The sequence below is a fragment of the Erythrolamprus reginae genome, chromosome 2, assembly GCF_031021105.1.
Source record: "Erythrolamprus reginae isolate rEryReg1 chromosome 2, rEryReg1.hap1, whole genome shotgun sequence".
Taxonomy (NCBI): Eukaryota; Metazoa; Chordata; class Lepidosauria; order Squamata; family Dipsadidae; genus Erythrolamprus; species Erythrolamprus reginae.
The window spans coordinates 200,559,547-200,585,057 of NC_091951.1; the positions used below are offsets into that span (position 1 = coordinate 200,559,547).

At 42.0% G+C, this 25,511-nt stretch overlaps 2 protein-coding genes across 2 annotated transcripts in view; both read left to right on the top strand.

The window, feature by feature from the left end:
- PORCN (porcupine O-acyltransferase) overlaps positions 1–25,511 on the top strand; it is a 298,654-nt gene that overhangs the window by 19,919 nt on the left and 253,224 nt on the right. The gene's annotated exons all lie outside the window — the stretch shown is intronic.
- The window catches only part of LOC139158779 (metabotropic glutamate receptor 6-like), a 38,911-nt gene that overhangs the window by 4,442 nt on the left and 8,958 nt on the right, over positions 1–25,511 (top strand). The window contains exons 3-8 of the mRNA XM_070736116.1: positions 3,948–4,083; positions 4,812–4,966; positions 9,130–9,270; positions 13,422–13,622; positions 15,224–15,363; positions 20,293–21,228. Of these exons, the coding sequence (XP_070592217.1) occupies positions 3,948–4,083; positions 4,812–4,966; positions 9,130–9,270; positions 13,422–13,622; positions 15,224–15,363; positions 20,293–21,228 (1,709 nt within the window). The remainder of the gene's footprint in view (positions 1–3,947; positions 4,084–4,811; positions 4,967–9,129; positions 9,271–13,421; positions 13,623–15,223; positions 15,364–20,292; positions 21,229–25,511) is intronic.

Below are 25,511 nucleotides of genomic sequence, written 5' to 3' on the forward strand. Positions count from 1 at the left end.
TAGACGGACATGGCTGATGGGCCAGGCATGTAAGATTTTGGCAGCTCAACAGAACAAGTCATGTGCAACATAAATCGTTTCTTCCATATCTATTGTCCGATAGCTGGGTCACCCTCATCACATTTTATTCTGAAGTAAAATGAAGTTGGGGATTTGGGGTGCAGCATGTCTTCTGCTATCATAGGCTTCAAAAAATATGGTTATCAGATGAGTTATGGAAATATGGGGAGTTGAGTTTGGTTGATATGGACTGAGGTTTTCTATTTGTGTGAAATTGAGGAATCTTTGAGATTTGGCTCTTTTCAGTGACTGATCTCTACTGACTGATATCAGTAACAAACCACTTCTGTATTGTTACCGAAATGTCTACAAGGACATATGATATTAGTCATAAGGAGTCAAAGTTAATTCAAGGAAGATTCTATCTTTTCCTCTTACATACACAAGCCACTAATTTCTGAGAATTCCTCCTTTTCCAAAATTATTTTTAGGAATAAACTAGTGGTTTTCACACTTTCTGTTGGCATCAAATACTTTGTAGGCTTATTTGGTTTCCAGGATCTTTTCCCTCCCTCCCCCCCCCCCCAAGTGAGCATATAGAAGATTTCAAAGGTAAAAGGTAATACAATAGGACCTTGGTACTTAACTGCTTTGAAACTCATCAAATTTGGTACTCAACACATTTTGCTGTGAACATTTTGCCCCGGTACTCATTGTTTGTTTGGTACTCAACTCACAAGCAAGAATCTATCGATGTTGGTTGCTACATTATTCCTTATGGGAAAAAATTATTTGGTGCTCGTCATTTTTGATATTCATCAATCTTCCCAGAACCAATTAACAATGAGTACCGAAGTAGGTAATTTCCAAATTTCATTAGGTAATTTCAAAATTTCCAGCCAGCAAAGCTGTGCTGCATAAGTACTCAAGAAATAATAGTATAATAGTCATTCATGGGTAGCTTTCTCTTTGGTAGTACTGTATATGCACTCTGAAATTCATGACGTATGCACTCATATATCTTTTAGCTGCCTATTGAAGATATATCTTTTGACGCAGGCATTCTCTACATCAGTGTTCCCCAACCTTGGCCACTTGAAGCTATTTGGACTTCAACTCCCAGAATTCCCCAGCCAGCAAATGCTGGCTGGGGAATTCTGGGAGTTGAAGTCCAGATATCTCCAAGTTGCCAAGGTTGGGAAGCACTGCTCTACATGAATGTTGTCCAAAATATGAAGGGTGTTGAAAAGAGCTTTATAGTAAGCAATCAAAATTTGAACTGAGGAAGAATTTCTTGACTGTGACTGCTAAGCAATAGAACAGCTTGCTTCCTGGAGCTTTTGATGCTCCCTCGTTGAACATTTTCAAGAAAAGACAGCACAGCCATTTCTCCAAAACAGTATGGGGTTTGTCTGCCCTGCCAGGCTGCAGGTGTCTTTCAGTGATGGCAGGTTGGAGAGAGTATTAATCCTCTTCCAGGCAACACCTTACTCACTTTATTTTTTTTTAAAGTTTATTAACTTTTCATAAAAAAGACAAACATGACATACATACATACATACAAACATCTATTTGGGGTTACAGCTACCCCACTTATTTTTGAAGTCTTGCTAATACAGAAAAAAAAGTTCACTAATAACTTATAAAATTGATATAATAAATCGAATGTAAAGAAGAATTTTTGTTATTATATCCTTATTACGTATAAAGTTAGCAAAATGAAGCTATTTCTAATATCTATACATACGTTCGAGTCGTTTAAATTTTATTTTTTCTCTTTTACTTAAGCATATATACAATTTATTCCAAATCTCATAAAATTCTGATTCTTCATGATTGTTTAACCGCCTTGTCATATCCATTTTGGCACACTCTATAATTTTTTTATATTACATCCTCTTCCTTGGGAATATCTCCTCCCTTCCAATTCTGTGCGAATACTATCCTAGCTGCTGTTAGGATATGAATATTTTTTTAAAAAATATCCTTTTTAAATTTTTGATTTGTTATACCCAATAAAAAAAAATCTGGCGTTTTCTTAATGTCTTGTAAGGTAATTTCTTTTATCCACTTTTCTATTGTATTCCAATATGACTTAGTTTTTTGGCAAGTCCACCACTGATTATAGAAAGAACCTATTTCTTGCTTATATTTCCAACACCTTACTCACTTTAAATCCCTCCCTCTCCTCCCAGAACCCTCATTTTATCCCCGAATAAAGGGAAGCATGGGGGATAGGTCAGGCCCCAATTGTAATACTGTGTCCAGTTCTAGAGACCTCACTTTAGAAAAAGGTATTGATAAGATTGAGCAAGTTCAGAAATAGGCAATAAAAATGGTGCATTGGAGAAATGGCATATGTACAGCCTGGAAGGCAGAAAGGAAGTGGAGGACCTGATTGAAAACTTTAAATATATTAAAGATGTGAATAAGGTTTTAGAGAGCAGTATTTTTAATATGAAGCAAAAATCAAGTGCACCGAATACTGTAGAATAGAATAACAGAATTGGAAAGGACCTTGGAGGTCTTCTAGTCCAACCTTCTGCTTAGGCAGCAAACCCTTCACCACTTCAGACAAATGGTTATCCAATGTCTTCTTAAAAACTTCCAGTGTTCACAACTTCTGGAGAAAACCTCTTCCACTGATTAATTGTCCTAACTGTCAGGAATGTTTTCCTTAGTTCTAGGTTGCTTCTCTCCTTGTTTAGTTTCCACCCATTCCTTCTAGTCCTACCCTCAGGGGCTTTGGAGAATAGTTTGACTCTCTCTTGTTTGTGGGAGCCCCTAAGATGTTGGAATACGGCTATTATGTCCCCCCTAGTCCTTCTTTTCATTAAACTAGGCATATCCAGTTCCTGCAACCGTTCTTTACGTTTTAGCAATGGTGGGGCACAACTACAAACAGACGGGAGTTCTAAAATAATGTTAGGAAGTATTACTTCACAGAAAGAGTAGTGGAACTTTGGAGCCAACTTCCAGCAGAGGTAGTAGGTCAACTATCGATTGCTGAGTTTAAACATTCTTGGGATAATCACACAGCCAAATTAAAATAAAATAAAATAAAGGAATAATTAAGAAGAAAACAAAAGAAAGGGGAAAAAAATCAAGGGGAGGACTCAGTGGACCACTGCTCTTTTTCTGTGATCAGTTTTCTCTGTTTCTATATATTGGTGCATCTCATGTAATTTAGACCGCAAGAAATTCCGAAAAGTAAGGAATATGAAGCTTTCTTGAGCCCATCTTAGGAACCAGCATAGCTTTGGCCTGTGAGCAGGAATATGAAACATCAGTAAAGTATCAGGCTAGAAGGACTGAGAAGTAGTTCAGAATAATTTTGTTTGAGACTGAAGAACAGAATAGGAACATTGGACGAGGTCTTATTTCAGATCATAAGAGTTGCCAAGGTAGACCAGGGTTCTTTCTTACTCAAACCAACAGTCAGCCTTCGGGATGCCTGGCACCACGAGACCTCACCATGATCTGCAACAAGATTATCTTTAAGTATTTTTTTTAATTTATTAATTAGATTTGTATGCCGCCCCTCTCCGTAGACTCGGGGCGGCTAACAACAATAATAAGACAATATAAACAAATCTAATATTTAAGTTAATTTAAAAAACCCTAATTTAAGAAACCAATCATACATACAGACATACCATGCATAAATTTTATAAGCCAAGGGTGAAGGGAATATCTCAGTTCCCCCATGCCTGACGACAGAGATGGGTTTTAAGGAGCTTAGGAAAGGCAAGGAGGGTGGGAGCAACTCTGATATCTGGGGGGAGTTGGTTCCAGAGGGTCGGGGCCGCCACAGAGAAGGCTCTTCCCCTGGGTCCCGCCAAACGGCAAGTAGAATATGCTGCGCTTTTCTGTGTATAAGGCAGATGCTCAACCACTAAACCAAGTTTCCCCAATCATTTCCTAAAGCTTTTCTCCCTATCTGGCAGGTGGAGTGTGTATTGCCCAGTCCATCAAGATCCCACGAGAACCCAAACCAGGAGAGTTTAACAAGATGATCAAGAGACTGATGGAGACCCCCAATGCCCGCGGCATCATCATTTTTGCCAATGAGGACGACATCAAGTAAATGCGCCATCTGCTTTTTAAAAATTCTTTGTGTTCTGCCTTCCTACCAAGAGTTCCTCTGTTTCATCTTGGCAACACACAACACAGTGGGTTAATCTGGTCCAAAAGTATTATTATTATTATTATTATTATTATTATTATTATTATTATTATTTATTAGATTTGTATGCCGCCTCTCTCCGAAGACTCGGAGCAGCATACAAATCTAATAAATAATAATAAGTATCATGGGAATAGGATGGCTAAATCTGAGATTATTTTCAGTTTACTATGATATGCAAATGGTAAATTGTACAAATAAAACATTAGATAAGTAATGATAAAAAGTAATCACAGAAGACAATAGAATAGTAAGACAGGGACGGTAGGCACAATGGTGCGCTTATGCACTAGTCCCTTGACTTTTCTATGTTATGTTAGACAGAGCCTAGCAGATCATACAGAGTCCTCAGAGAGGGGCGGCATACAAATCTAAATAATAAATAAATAAATAAATAAATAAATCTTGAGGCCTTCCTGACATCAGTTGGAATAAGGAGCAAAACACTGGTAAGGCCAACATAGACCCAAGTCTATCTCATGCAAGAGCTGGGGATAAGATGTCCATGCAACACAACATCATAGGGACTCAGAAAAAAGAAAGAAAAGGTAATTGACAAGGTATGTTTTATCTTGCTTAAGGGTTAGTCGTGAACGCCTCTCATTTTTCCATTGTACCCCTGTAGACGAGTGCTGGAAGCCGCCCGCTTTGCCAATCTGACAGGGCAGTTCCTCTGGGTAGGTTCTGACAGCTGGGGCTGCAAGACCTCCCCCATTCTGATGCAAGAGGAAGTAGCTGAAGGAGCAGTGACCATCTTACCCAAAAGAGCCTCGATTGAAGGTAACGAAAATTTAGAGGAGAGCAACAGTGTTCAGTTTGGGGGGATATGCAAACAGTTTATATGGCATAGAAGTAACTCTTTGCTGCTGGTGGCAAGTTAGAACTAGGGATCCTTAATCTGAGAGTACGTGGACAGACTCATGCACAGTTTTAACAGGGAAGCTGTAAGCGTTTTAGATGAAGATAAATCTAAAACTGCAAGGAATTTCTGGAAGCTTGGCATTTAAGCAAGTCAGCCATCAACAGACACATAGAAATAAGCCACATTTATACACCATTAGAGACAATAAAAAGGTTAAATAAACAAAAAGACCAGAGCACATCCTCTCCAGCAGCCTATGCCAGGGAAAAAGCAGAAAACAATACCCTAATTAAGGAACCACAAAGGAGAAAACCAAACCAACAACACTAGAAGGGCAAGCTACAGTAATTTAACAGGGAACAAACCAGGAGCAAAATCCAACAGGTTCTTGAGAATCGATAGTAGAATTTTTGAGTAGTTCGGAAAACTTTCCCCTGCCACGCCCATCAAGCCATGCCCACCAAGCCATACCACGCCCACCAAACCATGCCCACAGAACTGGTAGTAAAAAAAAATTGGATTTCACCATTAGAACAAACCCCATACTCACTGTTCTTCCGGGCTCTCTGATAGGAGCCTCCTGAAAATTCAAGGATACAAATTTCAGACACACACACATGTTTGAAAATTCAAAACAATGTTCTTTATCACAAAATGCAAAATAAACTATGTACTCTTTTTGTATGGCAAATAGCACTCGTCCCAAAACAATCAGGTAGTCTGTACAATTACCCTTAAGCAGTCATTAAGTACTTAGCTAGCAGCTGTGAAGAAACTTCACACCCCTTCTTCTTCCAACACACATTGCTCTGCTTTGTTTTCCAGGGCGTGAAAAAACAACAAAGTCCACAAGATACAGGATTTCTGATTACCTCCGATCAGATATTCTTCCACAATGGCCAAACTCACATGCTGCTATTTATAGCAGCAGCCCTAATTACTGGAGCCTCACCCAAACACAGGTGGCCTCCCTTATTTCCTGTAATATGTTCTTACTTGGTCTCTTCTACGCATAATTCTGCACTTGCGTGGGTCCAAAACATCATCATCTGAATCAATGGAAGATAAGGGAGATTGACTGCCTGGACTGTGTGCCAAGCCCTCCTCTGCTGAGTCACTCCCACCTTCTTCTTCGTCCGAGGAAACTAAACTCTGAACTGATTCTGTCGGCAATAACACAGGCCTGTGACATGTTGAATTTCCCCCTGCATCCACCTCCACATTCCCTGGGGCAGGAGCTGGGCCAGAGCCAACCACAACACTCACTAGCAATGAAGATTTTAGTCAAATAATAAAATATCCACAATCAAACAACCAAGCTCAAAGAACACAGAGGATTCCACAACTAGAGCTTTGCTACCCAACATGGTGGTCTTAACCTAGTGGTGTATGTGAACTAGCCTTCTCCAGCTTGAAGCCCAGATGTGGTGGTCCTAGTTTAAACCAATGATTATCTTCCTCCCTATGTTTGTATGACATGTCTATCCCTGGGAGTTTAATTTAAAAGTGCCATGCTTGGTTTGGATAAAACTTACCTTCTATAACTCACTGCTGGCTCAGTTTAACAGTGACACATATATCTCAGTTGTGTATGTCAAGCCAACAAAGTAAATGTTTGGAAAACGTTTCTTTAAGTAATCATGTTCCCTCTTCCTTCATTTTCTATTGAGCACAACTGTTTATTAATTCATTCTAAAAGGGCATTTCGTTCTTAAGCGCTCTTTTCTAAGAGCCTGGGTTGTGAATGCGGGAGGATGTTAAAACGTGTTATTGGCAAACTAATCGGTTTTCAGGTAACAGAAGCCATGGTTTAATACAGTGTTTTTCAACCAGTGTGCTGCGGCACACTAGTGTGCCATGAGACATGATCAGGTGTGCCGCGAAGCTCAGAGAGAGAAAGAAAATGAGAGAGAGAAAGAAAGAGAGAGAGAGAGAAAGAAAGAGAGAGAGAGAAAGCAAGAGAGAAAGCAAGAGAAAGAGAGAAAAAGAGAGAAAAAGAAAACAAGAGAGAGAGAGAGAAAGGAAGCAAGAGAGAGAGAAAGCAAGAGAGAAAGAAAGAAAGAGAAAGAGAGAGAGAGAGAAAGAAAACAAGAGAGAGAGAGAGAGAAAGGAAGCAAGAGAGAGAGAGAGAAAGAAAGAGAGAAAGAAAGAAAGAGAAAGAGAGAAAGGAAGCAAGAGAGAGAGAGAGAAAGAAAGAGAGAAAGAGAACAAGAGCGAGAAAGAAAGCAAGAGAGAGAGAGAGAGAAAGCAAGAGAGAAAGAAAGAGAGAAAGAGAGAGAAAAAGAAAACAAGAGAGAGAGAGAGAAAGCAAGAGAGAAAGAGAACAAGAGCGAGAAAGAAAGAAAGAAAGAGAGAGAGAGAGAGAAAGCAAGAGAGAAAGAAATAAAGAGAAAGAGAGAAAGAGAAAGAAAAAGAAAACAAGAGAGAGAGAGAGAGAGAAAGGAAGCAAGAGAGAGAGAGAAAGCAAGAGAGAAAGAGAACAAGAGCGAGAAAGAAAGCAAGAGAGAGAAAGAGAGAGAGAAAGGGAGGGAAGGTGGGAGAAAGACATAGAGGGAGGTAGGAAGAAAGAGCAAAAAAGAGAGGAAGGAAGGAAGAGAAAGAAAGAGGGATGGAGAGAGAGAGAAAAGAAGAAGGGAGAGAAAGAGGGAGGGAAAGAGAAATAGAGCGAAAGGGAGGAAGAGAGAGAAAAAAATTTTGTCCAAACTTTTTTGAGCCACCCCCCCCCCCCACACTCAATGTGCCCCAGGGTTTTGTAAATGTAAAAAATGTGCCGTGGCTCAAAAAAGGTTGAAAATCACTGGTTTAGTAGACATAAAGCAACTCTTCAGACCAATGAGTGGGAAGTGGTATATTTCCGTTCTGCCCCAGACAGATACTTGTGCTTAAGGATTTCAATCTGCTAATGACTGAGACTCAAGAGACTTTGTTAACGTCTCTAAAATAAAAAGATAAATTATACTGACAAAACGTAATAGAGAATAGTGCTCTCTCTCTCTCAAGGGAATGAATTCTGAATAAAGTCTGACTGGCAGGCGTGAATAATGTTGCATTCTACTGAGGTTTCTACTTGATAGATTAAAAACCACCATCTCTATTTATTTATTTGTTTGTTTGTTTTGTGAAGCATGTATTAGATAACAGATAAAAGAGAACAGTAGGACAGTAGGACAGAGACGGTAGCCACAATGGTGTGCTTATTTATTTGTTTGTTTGTTTGTTTTGTCACAGTACGTATTGGTGGTATACAAAGATATAATATTTATATACATGATACTAGTAAAAGAGAAACATTAGGACAAGGGATGGAAGACACGCTGGTGCATTTATACATACCCCTTACTGACCACTTAGGAATCAGGAGAGGTCAACAGTGGATAGTCTAAGGGTAAAGTTTGGGGGGTTAGGTGATGATACTACAGAGTTTGATAGTGAGTTCCATGCATCAACTACTCAGTCGTATTTCCTGCACTTTAGAGCGGTTTACTTTAAGTTTGTATCTGTTGTGTGGTTATGTGTTGCTGTGGTTGAAGCTGAAGTAGTCGTTGACAGGAAGAACAAATCTCTTAGAAAACGGGAGAGTTTGACTATAGACAATCTAAGGTTAAAGGTTTTGGGGTTTAGGGAAGAAACACAGAGTCAGGTAGTGCATTCCAGGCATTGATCACTCTATTACTGAAGTCGTATTTTCTGCAGTCATGTTTGGAGCAGTTTACATTTAGTTTGTATCTATTACGTGCTCATGTGTTGTTGAGGTTGAAAGCGAAGTAGTGACTATGATTTTATGACCTACAGTTGGATGAGATCGGAGATGACATAGTTGTACTGGATGCTGACACACATTTACACACATCTGGCATGAGAATGAGCCAGCACAGCATGCTCTTTTGCTCTTAAAAGTGACCCACCCTGAAAAGCCAAGAAGGAAAACCTTTTCACATGGAGATAAAACTCTGAGGGATTAAATGGCTGGTGGTGATTCAACTGATCATCAAACGTTGATTCATCAAAAAAAAAAAAAGTTGATGGCCCTTTGAGGGGGAAAAAATAATCCTGCAAAGCCGTGACCTTGTTCTCTTTCCAGGTTTTGACCAATACTTCACCACCCGTTCCTTGGAGAACAATCGGCGGAACATCTGGTTTGCTGAATTCTGGGAGGAAGACTTCAGATGTAAACTAACCCGCCCGGGGTTCCAGTATGAGGAAGGGAATCGCAAATGTACTGGTAGGGTTACTCCTAATGTGTGGAGCGAGGGAGGGAGGAGTAAAGCAAGGAGAGTTAATGCAGAGAACAACTGGGGATTGTGGTAGATAACCTCACAGAACTACAAGGCCTACGCTGTTGCTCAAGTTGGGGGAAAGATCAAAAGCAACGTGAGAAAATATTATTTTACTGAAAGAGTAGTAGATCCTTGGAACAAACTTCCAGCAGACGTGGTTGGTAAATCCACGGTAACTGAATTTAAACATGCCTGGGATAAACATATATCCACCGTAAGATAAAATACAGAAAATAGTATAAGGGCAGACTAGATGGACCATGAGGTCTTTTTTTGCCGTCAGTCTTCTATGTTTCTATGTAACACCACAGGAAATAGAGATTAGACTACAAGCCTCTCTCTCCTTATCCCTATCCACCACCACCATGACAGAAAGAAAACCAGGAGTCTTCAGGCACTGTTTTTTCCTGGAAAATATCCAATTCAGCCTCCTTTTCTATACTGTTTTAGTTGGCCCTCAGACTTCTCCAGTCAGAATCCATCTGTTCCATCTTTCACGCCCATCTCCAAAGGTCTCCAATACTTCCCATATCCTCTCTTCTTCCACCAAATCGCTAGCAATTGAAGGGGCATGGTGAAGGGTCATGGCACGTTTTGCCCCCCCAAAAAATGATCAAAAAGATTATGTTCAGCCTCCCCTTCTCCGCAACTGAGAAATTATCGATCTCTACACAATGTTGAAGGAAGCAGACAAGATTAAAAACATTGCAATGGCTTTGGTAAGAAATCCACCAAAAGTCAGGAGCACGCAAGAAAGAAAGACCTGACAATTCGGTTTAGCATCGGTGTCCTAAAGCAGTGTTTCCCAACCTTGGCAACTTGAAGATATCTGGACTTCAACTCCCAGAAGTCCCCAGCCAGCAAATGCTGGCTGGGGACTTCTGGGAGTTGAAGTCCAGATATCTTCAAGTTGCCAAGGTTGGGAAACACTGTCCTAAAGAATGGGATAGAGAGAAAGAGGCTTTCAGGTTTTCATAGACAGCCTCGTGAGTGGTTATTATTCTTTACGTGAACTAAGGATATGAAGTTTAGACGTCCAGAACCACAACTTTCACATCATACATTGCCTTGATCATGACATGTAACCCGACCTCTGTTCCCATCTACACATTTTGTACTGACAAATGAAATCTTCTCCTTGACTTTGCCCTTGTCTCATCCCCAATTAGTGCGTAAGAGAGCTTTAAGTCCTGATTAGTTGCACCTGTATGAAAGCAGATTTTCGCTCACTCTAAGAGCCGAGGTGGTGCAGTGGTTAGAGTGCATCACTGCAGGCCTCCTTCAACTAACTGCTAGCTGTAGTTGAGCAGTTCAAATCTCACCATCGGCTCAAGGTTGACTCAGCCTTTCATCCTTCCGAGATGGGTAAAATGAGGACCCAGATTGTTGGGGGCAATATTCTGATTCTGTAAACCGCTTAGAGAAGGCTGTAAAAGCACTGTGAAGCAGTATATAAGTCTAAGTCTAAATGCTATAATATTCTCCAAACACAACCTCAACATATCACATTTGTCACCATTACTTGAACTTTTACAAAGGGAGAGCAAAATTGTTCTATTTTAGGTGGGAAGAAGAGATGTAAATTTGCAATGGGCTTAAAGTTCAGGGATGGTAAATGCACTACTTAAAAATTACAGATGCATTGGTTTACTTTGGAAAAAAGTTAAAATCTCTGCAAGTTACAAACCTAAATAAACAGCAAGTACAGATACAGATTAAACAGAACCAGAAGGGACCTTGCAGGTCATCTAGTCCATCTAGTTCGAGATAAGGAAGGTGCATACGTGCACCAGCATGCCTACAATCCCTGTCCTAGCTATCTCTTATTAGTACCAATATCATATATATAAGTAATGTTATTTCTTTGCATAAAGTGTTCCCTCGATTTTCGCAGGGGATGCGTTCTGAGACCGCCCATGAAAGTCGAATTTCTGCGAAGTAGAGATGCGGAAGTAAATACACTATTTTTGGATATGAACAGTATCCCAAGCCTTCCCTTAACACTTTAAACCCCTAAATTGCAATTTCCCATTCCCTTAGCAACCATTTAGATTATTACTAACCATGTTTATTTATTAAGGTTTATTTTAAAAAATGTTTTTTTGGGGGGCAATGACATATGACATCATCGGGTGGGAAAACCAGTGGTTTAGGGGGGGGAAACCATGAAGTATTTTTTAATTAATATTTTTGAAAAACCGTGGTATAGACGTTTTGCGAAGTTCGAACCCGCAAAAATCGAGGGAACACTGTACTACCAATATGCACTTAAATAAACAAACAAACAAACAAACAAATAAATATAAAATAAACTCACTGCCCAACCAGTAGACCCTTACATCTGTCTCTACCTAGGCTCAAACTCACAACCTCCTGAGTGTGAGGCAAGAGCTCCACCTCCAGGCCACAGCAGCTGTGCATATAAGTAGATTTGAAGGAATGTGATTAATTTCTCGGTATACATTCATTTGCATAATATAAAGAATAGAGAACTTGACTATCCTGATAAATTATGTTCTACTTGAGAATGGGGAAAGGCACAGAATGCTTTGCTTACAGTAAATGAAATATTAAAACTTTTCTCCCCACTTCTAAGTAGCATTGTTAATACATTTGAGATAGGGATGGGTTCTAACTTACCTTGCCGCCAGTTTGCTTCCTCCCACGCCGTGTGGGCAAACCTTATGGGCACACCTGTGCTTTCGTAGATTCGCATGCGCAGTGCAAAACAAAATCCCCCCAAAAGAACCAAAAACAAGATAGCGGCATATGTGCAGTGCCAAAAACTTGGTTTCTGCACATATGTGGAAGAAAAAAACCCAGACCCAAAAATAAATATAAAATATAAAAAAGATGGCGGTGCCCATGGACCACCACCAAGCGAACCAGTTCTGTGACATCATTGTGACATCACCAGCAGTTTGCTATCAGTTCAGGTGAACCAGTCCAAACTGGGAAGAACCTAATTTATGAAAGGAAATTACTATGCTATCCAAAACATTATTTGGGTAGCTATTTTTCTGGGAAAACAAAAGTCGGCATGTTCGAGATAAGGTACAGAATGGTTCTGAAGAGGCAAGTAACCAAATTACTGTATCAGAGTTAGCAAAAAGAAAGGAACATCTAAAAGGCCAGGGAAATTAAAAGAAGAATCTTGCATCTGAGGAAGAAAAAAGCAAAGCAAGTGTTAGCTGACTCTCTCGCCCTGGGGAAGAAATAACAATAGCACTTAGACTTTTATACTGCTTCATACATGCAGAAAAAACAATTGCTGCCAACCTGCCTTCCATTGAGGACCCTTTATACTGCACGAGTCAAAATGAGGGCGGGGAAAATATTTACTGACGCCTCACATCCTGGACACAAATTTTTTCAACTCCTACCCTCAAAACGTCGCTACAGAGCACTGCACTCCAAGACAACTAGACACAAGAACAGTTTTTTTCTGAACACCATCACTCTACTAAACAAATAATTCCCTCAACACTGTCAGACTTTCTACTAAATCTGCACTTCTATTTCTACTAGTTTTTCTCATCATTCCTTTCACCCATTTCCTCCCATGTTGACTGTGTGACTGTAACTTGTTGCTTATATCCTAAGATTTTTATTAATATTGCTTCTTTATTGCTTATTTGACCCCTATGACAATAATTAAGTGTCGTACCACATGATTCTTGACAAATGTATCTTTTATTTTATGTACGCTGAGAGCATATGCACCAAGACAAATTCCTTGTGTGTCCAATCACACTTGGCCAATAAAAATTATATTCTATTCTATAGTGCTTTATATCCCTCTCTAAGTGGCTTACAATGTCAGCATATTGCCCCAACAATCTGGGTGCTCATTTTACCGACCTTGGAAGGATGGAAGGCTGAACCAACCTTAAGCCGGTCAGAATCAAACTCCAGACTGTGGGCAGAGTTAACCTGCAACACTGCATTCTCTGCACCGGCCTGGTTGAATTCTGAAGGAAGGCATTAGATTAGAATCGAAAGGAAAGCTTCCACAGCACCAGAGAGTATTTTAATATGAGCGGGGTATTTAGAATTGCCAGTGGTTTGACTCATTTTCCCCCTCCCCATTCTTCAGGAGATGAACGAATTGGGCGAGAATCTACTTATCAGCAGGAGGGGAAGGTGCAGTTTGTGATTGATGCTGTCTATGCCATGGCCCATGCGTTGCACAACATGCAAATGGAGCTCTGTTCAGGCCAAATCGGTGTGTGTGACAAAATGGATCCCATTGACGGGAGAACCCTGCTGAACTACATTCTGGGGGTCAACTTCAATGGTAAGATTGACAGAGAACCTCCTTTTCAGCCAAGGGGCTGAGTTGTATCACTCTGTGTCATGTGTGGCATTCTACATTTTATTTATTCGTTCGATTTTTTAATGCCGTTCTTCTCCTTAGACTCAGGGCGGCTTACAACATGTTAGCAATAGCACTTTTTAACAGAGCCAGCCTATTGCCCCCACAATCCGGGTCCTCATTTTACCCACCTCGGAAGGATGGAAGGATGAGTCAACCTTGAACCGGTGATAAGATTTGAACCGCTGACCTACAGATCTACAGTCAGCTTCAGTGGCCTGCAGTATAGCACTCTACCTGCTGCGCCACCCCGGCTCTTCTCTTATTTGCACACATGGAGAACTGAGCAAAGTTTTAAAGCAAAGTAGGGCTGTGATAGCAATAGCAACAGTACTTAAGTGTTGGTCATGACCTTTAAAGCCCTACATGGCAGTGGACCAGATTACCTCTGGAACCGCCTGCTACCGCACGAATCCCAGCGACCGATAAGGTCCCAGAGTTGGCCTTCTCCAGGTCCCGTCGACTAAACAATGTCGTTTGGCGGGCCCCAGGGGAAGAGCCTTCTCTGTGGCGGCCCCAGCCCTCTGGAACCAACTCCCCCCGGAGATTAGAATTGCCCCCACACTCCCTGTCTTTCGTAAACTACTCAAGACTCACTTATACCGCCAGGCATGGGGGAGTTGAGATATTCCTCCCCCCTAGGCCATTACAAGTTATGCATGGTATGTTTGTGTGTATGTTTGGTTTTATAATAAGGGTTTTTTAGTGTTTTATTATTGGATTGTTACATGCTGTTTTTATTATTGTTGTTAGCCGCCCCGAGTCTACGGAGAGGGGCGGCATACAAATCCAATAAATTATTATTATTATTATTATTATTATTATTATTATTATTATTATTATGACTTATATACCACTTCACAGTGCTTTACAGCCCTCTCTAAGCAGATTACAGAGTCAGCCTATTGCCCCCAACAATCTGGGTCCTCATTTAACCCACTTTGGAAGGATGGAAAGATGAGATCATGAATTGGCAGGCAAGTACAAGTTTGCAGTTATCAGGGCAGGAAGGAATGAGAAAGCTTCCCCCAGATTCTACAGCTTTAGGTCACAAACAAGCTGCATGTTAAGATGCAAAGCAACGGCTCCAGGTCAACGTATTTATCATGCACATTTTGCAGGCATGCCATACTCGACATGTCCTATCCGTGCTAATATAGAACACGTCCATCTTCTAGGTAGATAGAGAGGTAGAGAAAACTCACCTGTGGTTTTCTCTATCCATCAATGCTTGCAGCAGGAAACAGTCTTTAAAAAGTTTCACAGGCATAGACCTTAAGCCTCTTGGATCGCATGTAGCAATAGCAAATCTACGTTTTCACAACAGCAAACCAAACACCTCTGAGATCCCCCCCCCTAAGTAGATGATCTATCACATCTGATCTTGGAGGCTGCTTACAACTCTTCTTCCCACTAGCCTCTGTTGGCTGGTGTCCCTCCGCACAAAGTTGTCTCCTCTTCTTTTAGAGTATCTCCATCTTGAAGGATGTCCTTATGTCCCTGTAACCTTTTCCTTCTGGCAGGCAGTGCTGGGACGCCAGTAATGTTCAACGAAAATGGAGATGCTCCTGGGCGCTATGATATTTTCCAGTATCAGCTGACAAATACTACATCCCCAGGTTACAAGGCCATTGGCCAGTGGACAGAATACCTTCGACTGAATGTGAGTAACAGATCATTAGAATCAATCAATCATCATAATCCTCTAAATCACGTTGAGGGACTGTCTCCCCACTATAAAAATAATTTTGAAAATATGACTTCCTTCAGCAGTAGATTGCTCAAGCTGATACTGCATACCTCCAGATATGTGGTTCAGTTTTTAGCCCTCTTTACTTTTCAAAGTAAAGACGGGCTACAAGAATGGTGGAAGGTCTTAAGCATAAAACATATCAGGAAAGACTTCATGAACTCAATCTGTATAGTCTGGAGGACAGAAGGAAAAGGAGGGACATGATCAAAACATTTAAATATGTCAAAGGGTTAAATAAGGTTCAGGAGGGAAGTGTTTTTAATAGGAAAGTGAACACAAGAACAAGGGGACACAATCTGAAGTTAGTTGGGGGAAAGATCAAAAGCAACGTGAGAAAATATTATTTTACTGAAAGAGTAGTAGATGCTTGGAGCAAACTTCCAGCAGACATGGTTGGTAAATCCACAGTAACTGAACTTAAACATGCCTGGGATAAACATAGATCCATCCTAAGATAAAATACAAAAAATAGTATAAGGGCAGACTAGATGGATCATGAGGTCTTTTTCTGCCGTCAGTCTTCTATGTTTCTAAAAGTTCTCTTCTGCTTTGCAATAATCACCATTGAATTCTCTGGAGTTTTTAAAGAAAATTTTAAGTGGAAACTGGCCTTGTTGAATGTAACCAAAGTCTGTGCCTGGCCACAGCATCTATTTCAATTATCAGCATTCATAAAGTATATACGATTTTACCTTACTTTAGCAAAAGCAATAGCAGTAACATTTAGACTTATATACTGATTCATAGTGCTTTTACAGCCCTCTCTAAGCCGTTTATAAAATCAGCATATTGTCCTCAACAATCTGGGTCCTCATTTTATCCACCTTGGAAGGATAGAAGGCTGAGTCAACCTTGAGCCAGTAGTGAGATTTGAACTGCTGAACTACAGCAGTTAGCTGAAGTAGCCTACTTTAGCTTACTTACCTACTTGTTTGTTGCCCATATCACTAAGCATGGTTCTAGGCAGTGAGCAACCAATAATATTGCAATTATTAAAACAGTTTAAAAATCAATAAAAACAATAAGATAATTAAAGATAAGATTGGAAGAGAAAACACCATCTAAATCATTGCACAGGCTCCCTAGGAATCCCCAAAGTTGCTGGCAGAACTATTTCAAAGGTGTTTTTTTCAAGAGACAACTGAATTTTCTGTTTTTTCTTTGAAGATGTTTTGCTTCTTGTCCAAGAAGCTTCTTCAGCTCTGAGCAATTTTTTTAAAAAAAAATAAAGAAAAATAAGACACCTTTGGGACAATCATGACCTGGATGACTGAGCATTTCCATAGACATTTAACTGGAAGAACTATGTTTTCAGAGCCTTACAAAAGGCTAACATGGATGAAGTTAATCTCATCTCAGGGGTAGGATGACGTTCCAGAGGTAGAAGCCACAGCAGAAAAGGTACATGGTTTGGGTCCCATCAGATGAAGCCAGTGATGGGCTACCAAATTTTTTACTACCACACTGTGGTCGTGGCTTATGCATTTTGTTTCAACATCTTTCAGTGCAAATTGGGTGTTCTGGGGTGGAGCTCCAAATTTTGTTCCCGGAACTGCGTTCCTGACCGTTCCCGTAGGAGCCCATCACTGGATGAAGCTCTGTAGAAGATGGGACCTGTAACATGACCTTCAGGATAGATCTGAAAATGGCGAATGGGACATATTATGTTGAAAGGGACAGTGTTGTACATTATTTTAAGGTGCCAAATTGAGAACTATCAAGAACAAATGAGAAACTGCTATCCACTCTTGGATACAGTTCCCTCGGTTTTCGCGGGTTCGAACTTCACGAAAAGTCTATACCACGGTTTTTCAAAAATATTAATTAAAAAATACTTCATGAATTTTTTCCCTATACCACGGTTTTTCCCGCCCGATGACATCATATGTCATCGCCAAACATTCATCCCCTTTTAATAATTTTTTTAAAAATCAACTTTAAAAAATAAATATGGTGAGTAATAATCTAAATAGTGGCTAAGGGAATGGGAAATTGTAATTTAGGGGTTTAAAGTGTTAAGGGAAGGCTTGTGATACCGTTCATAGCCAAAAATAATATATTTACTTCCGCATCTCTACTTTGCAGAAATTCAAATTTCGCGGGCGGTCTCGGAATGCATCCCCCACGAAAATTGAGGGAACACTGTATATTCCTTCTCATGCATTTCTATAATAGAACATTTATTTATTTATTTATTTTATTACTTAGATTTGTATGCCGCCCCTCTCCGAGGACTCGGGGCGGCTCACAACACGTAGAAACAAATCATAAATAGTCTAACAATTTAAAATATTAAAGATTTAAAAAAGACCCCATATACTAACAGACATACACACAAGCATACCATATATAAATTAAACATGCCCAGGGGAAGATGTTTCAGTTCCCCCATGCCTGACGGTAAAGGTGGGTTTTAAGGAGTTTACGGAAGGCAGGAAGAGTAGGGGTAGTTCTAATCTCTGGGGGGAGTTGGTTCCAGAGGGCCGGTGCCGCCACAGAGAAGGCTCTTCCCCTGGGGCCCGCCAACCGACATTGTTTAGTTGACGGGACCCGGAGAAGGCCCACTCTGTGGGACCTAATCGGTCGCTGGGATTCGTGCGGCAGGAGGCGGTCTCAGAGATATTCTGGTCCAATGCCATGAAGGGCTTTAAAGGTCATACCTGATTGGCTGCTTATGCATCTGAGTCCAGGATAATTAATCATCCAAGGAACCACTGTTAAAATGTTTCGATATTGTAGTCCCACTGCACAATCTGTGCTTTGTGTGAAAGCTCTTGTATTCCAACAATCCTGGAACATAGTGATGCGGTGATAGCAAATTGGCGGGAGGGGGAGAAATGCCAAAGAAACAAAAACATGTTTTATTTCTATTAAAAGAGCCCAATTCAATATATTTTCCCTATTAGAAGCTTCTCCAAGGATGGATCAAAATATCACCCAAATGTCACCCAAATTCAAAAGAAGTTCTCTCAGCCTTTAAATCCAGCATTCAATTCAACCTATACCCCCACTTCTTTGAATATATTCGGTTCCAGACCATAAAATTAGACCATTTTCATTGTTGTCTTTCATGTCCTTTCCCTTGTCTTTAGGTTCTCAAATGCACAGCATATTTATTCTTCTTTCATTTCATTTATTAATCCATGCTTTCCCCTTCCTAATCTTCTTGTATTCCAGCTGGCAATGTTCCATGTGACATCTATGTCACCAAATGGCCCTGTAAATATTCTCTTCACTGCCGATCGTGGCTTTGGTTACTCAAAGCTTTCACATAACACTACTCAGTAAACGAGCAAAGTTCTAGATAGACGTTCTCATGGTTCCACATGCTGTGTTTCCTGATAATGGTGAGGATGGCACTAGTGAGTTCCAGATTTGTCACTAGACAATCAAACCCCAGTTTACCCCAATCATGTTCATGATAAATTAACCGAGAGACTACCTTGCAATCTGCCTTCCGTTGAGGACCTGTATACTGCACGAGTCAAAAAGAAGGCTGTGAAATATTTACTGACCCCTCACATCCTGGACACAAATTGTTTCAACTCTTACCATCAGAATGTTGCTAAAGAGCACTGCACACCAAGACAACTAGACACAAGAACAGTTTTTCCCCCGAATGCCATCACTCTGCTAAACAAATAATCCCTTCAACACTGCCAAACTATTTACTAAGTCTGCACTACCATTGCTACTTTTTTCTCATCATTCCTGTCGCCCATCTCCTCCCACTTATGACTGTGACTGTAACTTGTTGCTTGTATCCTTAAGATTTCTATTATAATTTATTGTTTCCTGATTGCTTATTTGACCCCTATGACAATTATAAGTGTTGTACCTCATGATTCTTGACAAATGTATCTTTTCTTTTATGTACACTGAGAGCATATGCACTAAAGACAAATTCTTTAAAAGGGGGGCGTTCGCCCAGATTCGCCTTGTGCACCAGTTGCGACCCTATTTGGACCGGGAGTCACTGCTCACAGTCACTCATGCCCTCATCACCTCGAGGCTTGACTACTGTACATGGGGCTACCTTTGAAAAATGTTCGGAAACTTCAGATCGTGCAGAATGCAGCTGCGAGAGCAATCATGGGCTTTCCCAAATATGCCCATGTTACACCAACACTCCACAGTCTGCATTGGTTGCCGATCAGTTTCCGGTCACAATTCAAAGTGTTGGTTATGACCTATAACGCCCTTCATGGCACCGGACCAGATTATCTTAGGGACCGCCTTCTGTTGCATGAATCCCAGCAACCAGTTAGGTCCCACAGAGTGGATCTTCTCCAGGTCCCGTGAACTAAACAATGTCGCTTGGCGGGACCCAGGGGAAGAGCCTTCTCTGTGGCGGCCCCGGCCCTCTGGAACCAACTCCCCACAGAGATTAGAATTGCCCCCACCCTCCTTGCCTTTCGTAAGCTACTTAAAACCCACCTTTGCGGTCAGGCATGGGGGAATTGAGATCCTCTTTCCCCCTAGGCCTTTACAATTCTATGCATGGTATGTCTGTACGTATGTCTGGTTTTTATATTAATGGGTTTTTAATCGTTTTTAGTATTAGATTACTATTGTACACTGTTTTATTGTTGCTGTTAGCCGCTCCGAGTCTCCGGAGAGGGGCGGCATACAAATCCAATAAATAAATAAATAAAATTAAATAAATAAATTCCTTGTGTGTCCAACCACATTTGGCCAATAAAGAATTCTATTATATAAAGAATTCTATTGGCATATCCCATCAACTAAGAAAATCCTGCAGGGCACCAAAGCGCAGGTGTTTATATCCTGAGATAAATGGCGATCCCTGTTCTCTGGCTTTCTCTTATTCTCCCACAGGTCGAGGACATGCAGTGGTCAGGTGGGCAGAAGGAGATCCCCTCGTCAGTATGCAGCCTCCCCTGTAACTCAGGAGAGAGGAAGAAGATGGTGAAAGGTGTCCCTTGCTGCTGGCACTGTGAGCTATGTGACGGCTACCAGTACCAACTGGACGAGTTCAACTGTGAAATGTGTCCCTTTGACATGAGGCCCAACCCCAATCGTACGGCCTGCCGCCCAACACCCATTGTCAAGCTGGAGTGGAGCTCCCCTTGGGCCATCCTGCCCATCTTCTTGGCCATTCTGGGCATCCTTGGCACTGTCTTCATCATTATCACCTTCATCCGTTTCAACAACACCCCCATTGTCCGAGCTTCGGGTCGCGAGCTGAGCTATGTCCTGCTCACTGGGATTTTTCTCATCTATATGATCACTTTTCTGATGATTGCCGAACCAGGTGTTGCCATCTGTGCCTTCCGGCGCCTCTTCCTTGGCTTGGGGATGGCCATCAGCTACTCCGCATTGCTGACCAAAACCAACCGCATCTACCGCATCTTTGAACAAGGCAAGAAGTCAGTGACTCCCCCCAAATTCATCAGCCCCACCTCCCAACTGGCCATCACCTTCAGCCTCACATCAGTGCAAGTGGTGGCTGTGGTTATCTGGCTGGGGGTGCAGCCACCCCATAGCATCATTGACTATGAAGAGCAACACACCCCCAACCCAGAATTCGCCCGGGGAGTCCTCAAATGTGACATGTCGGACCTCTCTATCATCTCCTGCCTCAGCTACAGCATTGTTTTGATGGTTACCTGCACCGTCTATGCCATCAAGGCTCGCGGCGTGCCCGAGACCTTCAACGAGGCTAAACCCATTGGCTTCACCATGTACACAACCTGCATCGTCTGGCTGGCCTTTGTGCCCATCTTCTTTGGCACAGCTCAGTCAGCGGAGAAGGTGGGAGCAATCAGGACAAGGAGTGGGGTGGGACAAGAGACAAGTAGTTCTTTAAGTACTAGTAGTCCTTGTCTTACAGCCATTTGTTTAGCCACCATTTGCTAAACAATTTACAACAGCAGTGGAAAGGTGACTTATAACTAGTCCTCACGCTTACAAACTGTTGCAACATCACCACAGTCGGTTTGAGACTAGAATGAGACCTAAACAAGGCAGTTATCACATGAGTTGTGCTCAGTTTTATGACCTTTTTGCCAATACAGTGATACCTTGTCTTACAAACTTAATTGGTTCCGGGATGAGGTTCTTAAGGTGAAAAGTTTGTAAGACGAAACAATGTTTCCCATTGGAATAAATGGAAAAGCGATTAATGCGTGCAAGCCCAAAATTCATCCATTTTGCCAGCCAAAGTGCCCATTTTTGCACTGCTGGGATTCCCCTGAGGCTCCCCTCCATGGGAAATCCAACCTCCCGACTTCTGTTTTTGCGATGTTGCAGGGGAATCCCAGCAGGAGAATCCCAGCAGCGCAAAAACGGGTGCTTCACTGGCAACGGAAGTCCAGAGGTGGGGTTTCCCAGCGAAGGGAGCATCAGTGAAATCGCAGCATTGCAAAACCACTGAAGTCCTCGAAACCCCACCTCCGACCTCTGTGTTTTTGCAATGCTGCGATTTCACTGAGGCTCCCCTCTCTGGGAAACCCCACCTCCGGACTTCCGTTGCCAGTGAAGCGCTCGTTTTTGTGATGCTGGGATTCCCCTGCAGCATCGCAAAAACACAGAAGTCCAGAGGTGGGGTTTCCCATGGAGGGGAGCCTCAGGAGAATCCCAGCAGAGCAAAAATGGATGCTTCGCTGGCAACGGAAGTCCGGAGGCGGGGCATCCCAGTGGCGGCAGTGGGTTTGTAAGGTGAAAATAGTTTGTAAGAAGAGGCAAAAAAATCTTAAACCCTGGGTTTGTATCTTGAAAAGTTTGTATGATGAGGTATCACTGTATTGTTGAGTGAATTGTGGGGCATTAAGTGAATCCAGATTCCCCCATTGACGTTGCTTGTTGGAAGCTGGCTGGGAAGGCCTCTCAAATGGCAATCACATCACCCTGGAGCATTGCAATCGCTACAAATACATGCAACTTGCCAACCACTTGAATTTTGATCACATGATTGTGAGGATGCTGCAACAGTTGTATGTGTGAGAATTGGTTGTAAGCAGTGAAGGGCTACCAAAGGTTTTACTACCATACTGTGGTCGTGGCTTATGCAGGACGCCCTGCATTTTCTTTCAACATCTTTCAGTGCAAATTTATTTATTTTTATTGTATTTATTTCATTGGATTTGTATGCTCCAAATTGGGTGCTCTGGGGTGGAGCTCCATTTTCGCTACCCCACTGCGTCCCCCCTCCGTCCCCCGTCCCCCCGTCCAGAGAGTATCCCACACCTGTTTGTAAGTCACTTTTTTCCACTGAAACTTGGAATGGTTGCTAAACAAATACAGTAGTACCTCTAGATACGAGTTTAATTCGTTCCAGAACAGAGCTTGTATGTCGATCAACTCGTATCTGGAACAAATGGCTTTAGACTTTGTTTTTCCCCCACGGAGATAACCAAAAGCAAGGATTCTTGCGCCACCTAGTGGAAACTCGGCTCGTATCCCGAATTTGTGCTCGGGTCTGGAACAGAAATTTCGCTCCCATCGTGGCTCGTAACTTGGAATACTCGCATGTGGAGCAGCTCGTATCTAGAGGTACTACTGTAATTGTAAGTCAAGGGCTACTCATTAAGCTATGATGTTGCTATAACAGGTGAAGCAGACAAAGTCAGACCTGTCCTGTTTATTCATTCTGTCTGTTTACAGAATTTTAAGGGGCTGAATTAGGTGCTTGCAGAAGCTAATGGCATCCTTTTCAAATCATAAAAACCCAGTTTTGAGGAGATGGGAGTTGTGGCTCAGAGCAATGCTGGACGTGCCTTGAACTTCTTCAAGGCTTAAGAAATCTGTTTTGCTTCTTAGTTTTTTTCTCAGATTGCACAAACAGGGTTATGGAGCTGCAAAAAACCTATATTAAACCTACCATGTTCTAATGAAAAGACATTTTACACATTATAAAAGAAGCCCAGGGCAGTGATTGCGAACCTATGGCACGGCTGCCACAGGTGGCTTGGGGAGCCAAATCTACCAGCACACAAGCCATTGCTCTAGCTCATCTCCAGTGTGCATGTGTACACCATCCAGCTGATTTTTGGCTCTCATGGAGGCTCTGGGAGGGCATTTTCGGCTTCCGGATGGCCTCCGGGGGAATGGGGGAGAACGTTTTTGCCCTCCCCAGGTTTCAGGGGAGGCTCTGGAGACTGGGGAGGGTGAAAAACAGGCCTACTGGGCCCACCAGAAGTTGGGAACTGGACTGTTTCTGGCCTCTAGAGAGACTTCAGGGGGCACGGGAGGCAATTTTCACCCTCCCCAGGCATTGAATTATGGGTGTTGGTGGGCACTCGCGTAAGCGTAATAGTGTGTGTGTGCACACGTTTTTGGCACCTGAGGGAAAAAAGTTTTACCATCACTGGCCTAGGGGATTCCACATCTGTTTTATGTTTTAGTGGCATTTACACGTTTGCTTTCTTCTGGAAACTCAAGACAACAAAATAGAGATTCCCTGATTTTTATCCTCTCAAGAATAACTAGATAAGGTTGATTGAAGGGAAAAAAATAAGAACTGGCCCTTAAATCCCCTAATGAACTCCATGGTTGAGCAGAGCTTTAATCAAGCAGGGATTTGTTTCTAGGATGCCAAAACTGGGGAATTCTGGGAGTTGAAGTCCCTATGTCTTCAAGTGCCAAATGTTGGGCAACGTTGCCCTAAAAGTTCTACATCAGAAAATTTATCTCAGTTCAGAATGAAGGCCCCAGGCATGCTCAATAATCTTGTCCCATTTCCTTCCAATAAAGATAAGTAGACAGGAGGAAGGTAAAAGATAATTTCAATTAAACACCCCTCCTAGTTAGAGTTTGCTTCCCTCCACTCCCAAAATCTCATCCTTCATTGCAATTCTAATCTGGCAATGGCTTTTATTTGTTTGTTTATATCCTACCTTTCTTATTTTTACAAATAACACAAGGTAGTGAACGCATGAACAATGAACATCTTCCTTCTCTCATGTTCCCCACAATAACAACCCTATATATGGCCATGATGGCGAACCTATGGCACATGTGCCACAAGAGGCAAGCAGAGCCATGTTGGTAGGCACGCGAGCTCAGGTACAGTGTGCATGTGTGTGCCAGCCAGCTGATTTTCGGGCCTTCTAGGCCCACTGGGAGTTGGGAAACAGCCTGTTTTCAGCTTCCGGAGTGGGTGGGGAAGGCCCATTTTTTGTACTCCCCAGGCTCCAGAGCCTTTCGAGCAGCCTGAGGGGGGTGAAAATGGCTTTCTCTACTCCTCTCCGGAGTTCCTCTGGAGGCCGGAAACATTCCATTTGCTGATTTCCAGTTGAACCGGAAGTTCCTTTATTTTGCTCTCCTCAGGCTTCAGAACCTCTCTAGGAGCCTGGGGAGGGCGAAAACAGCCTTCTCCGCTCCTTAGAGGCCCTTTGAAGGCCACAAACGGCCCATTTCCCAACTTGAAATGGGCCATTTCTGGCCTCCGAATACCCCCTAGAGGAGTGGGGAAGGCCATTTTCGGCCTCCCCAGGCTCCTAGAAAGGCCCTGAAGCCTTGGGAGAGCAAAAATCAGCCATGTCATCACGTGCCAGGAGCGGGGAGGTGTCACCTGAACATGCATGGGAGGGGTATGGAATTATGGGTGTGAGCATGCATGCACTTGCCCCTCTCCCCATACCCCCTCTTTTGGCATGCAAACCAAAAAAGATTCACCATCACTGCTATATGGTGTGACTGAAAGAGAGTGACCCCAAATCACCCAGCTGGCTTTCATGCCTAACTAAGCAGGCTGGGAATTCTTTATATAATGGTCTGATTGATACCTGATGCAATTACATAGATTTTGAATAGTTTACAGTGTGGGAGGACAGCCACGTTAGTTTTCGACAGTAAAAAATCAGAATGACTAATAGTAGATGCTACAGGATTCCTCCTGATTTTTCAATAGCTTACATTGAACAAGAGCAAAAACAAAAGTATTTACTGTTTATGCGTCCACAGTAGAACTAAAACAACACGAATCAAATTATGAAGGCATAAAATAAAATTGAATAAAACCATCCTATCACTTGTTGTAAAAGTCTTAACGTTATCTAGAAAATGTCAGATGCAGGAAACCTGACATTAAAGGT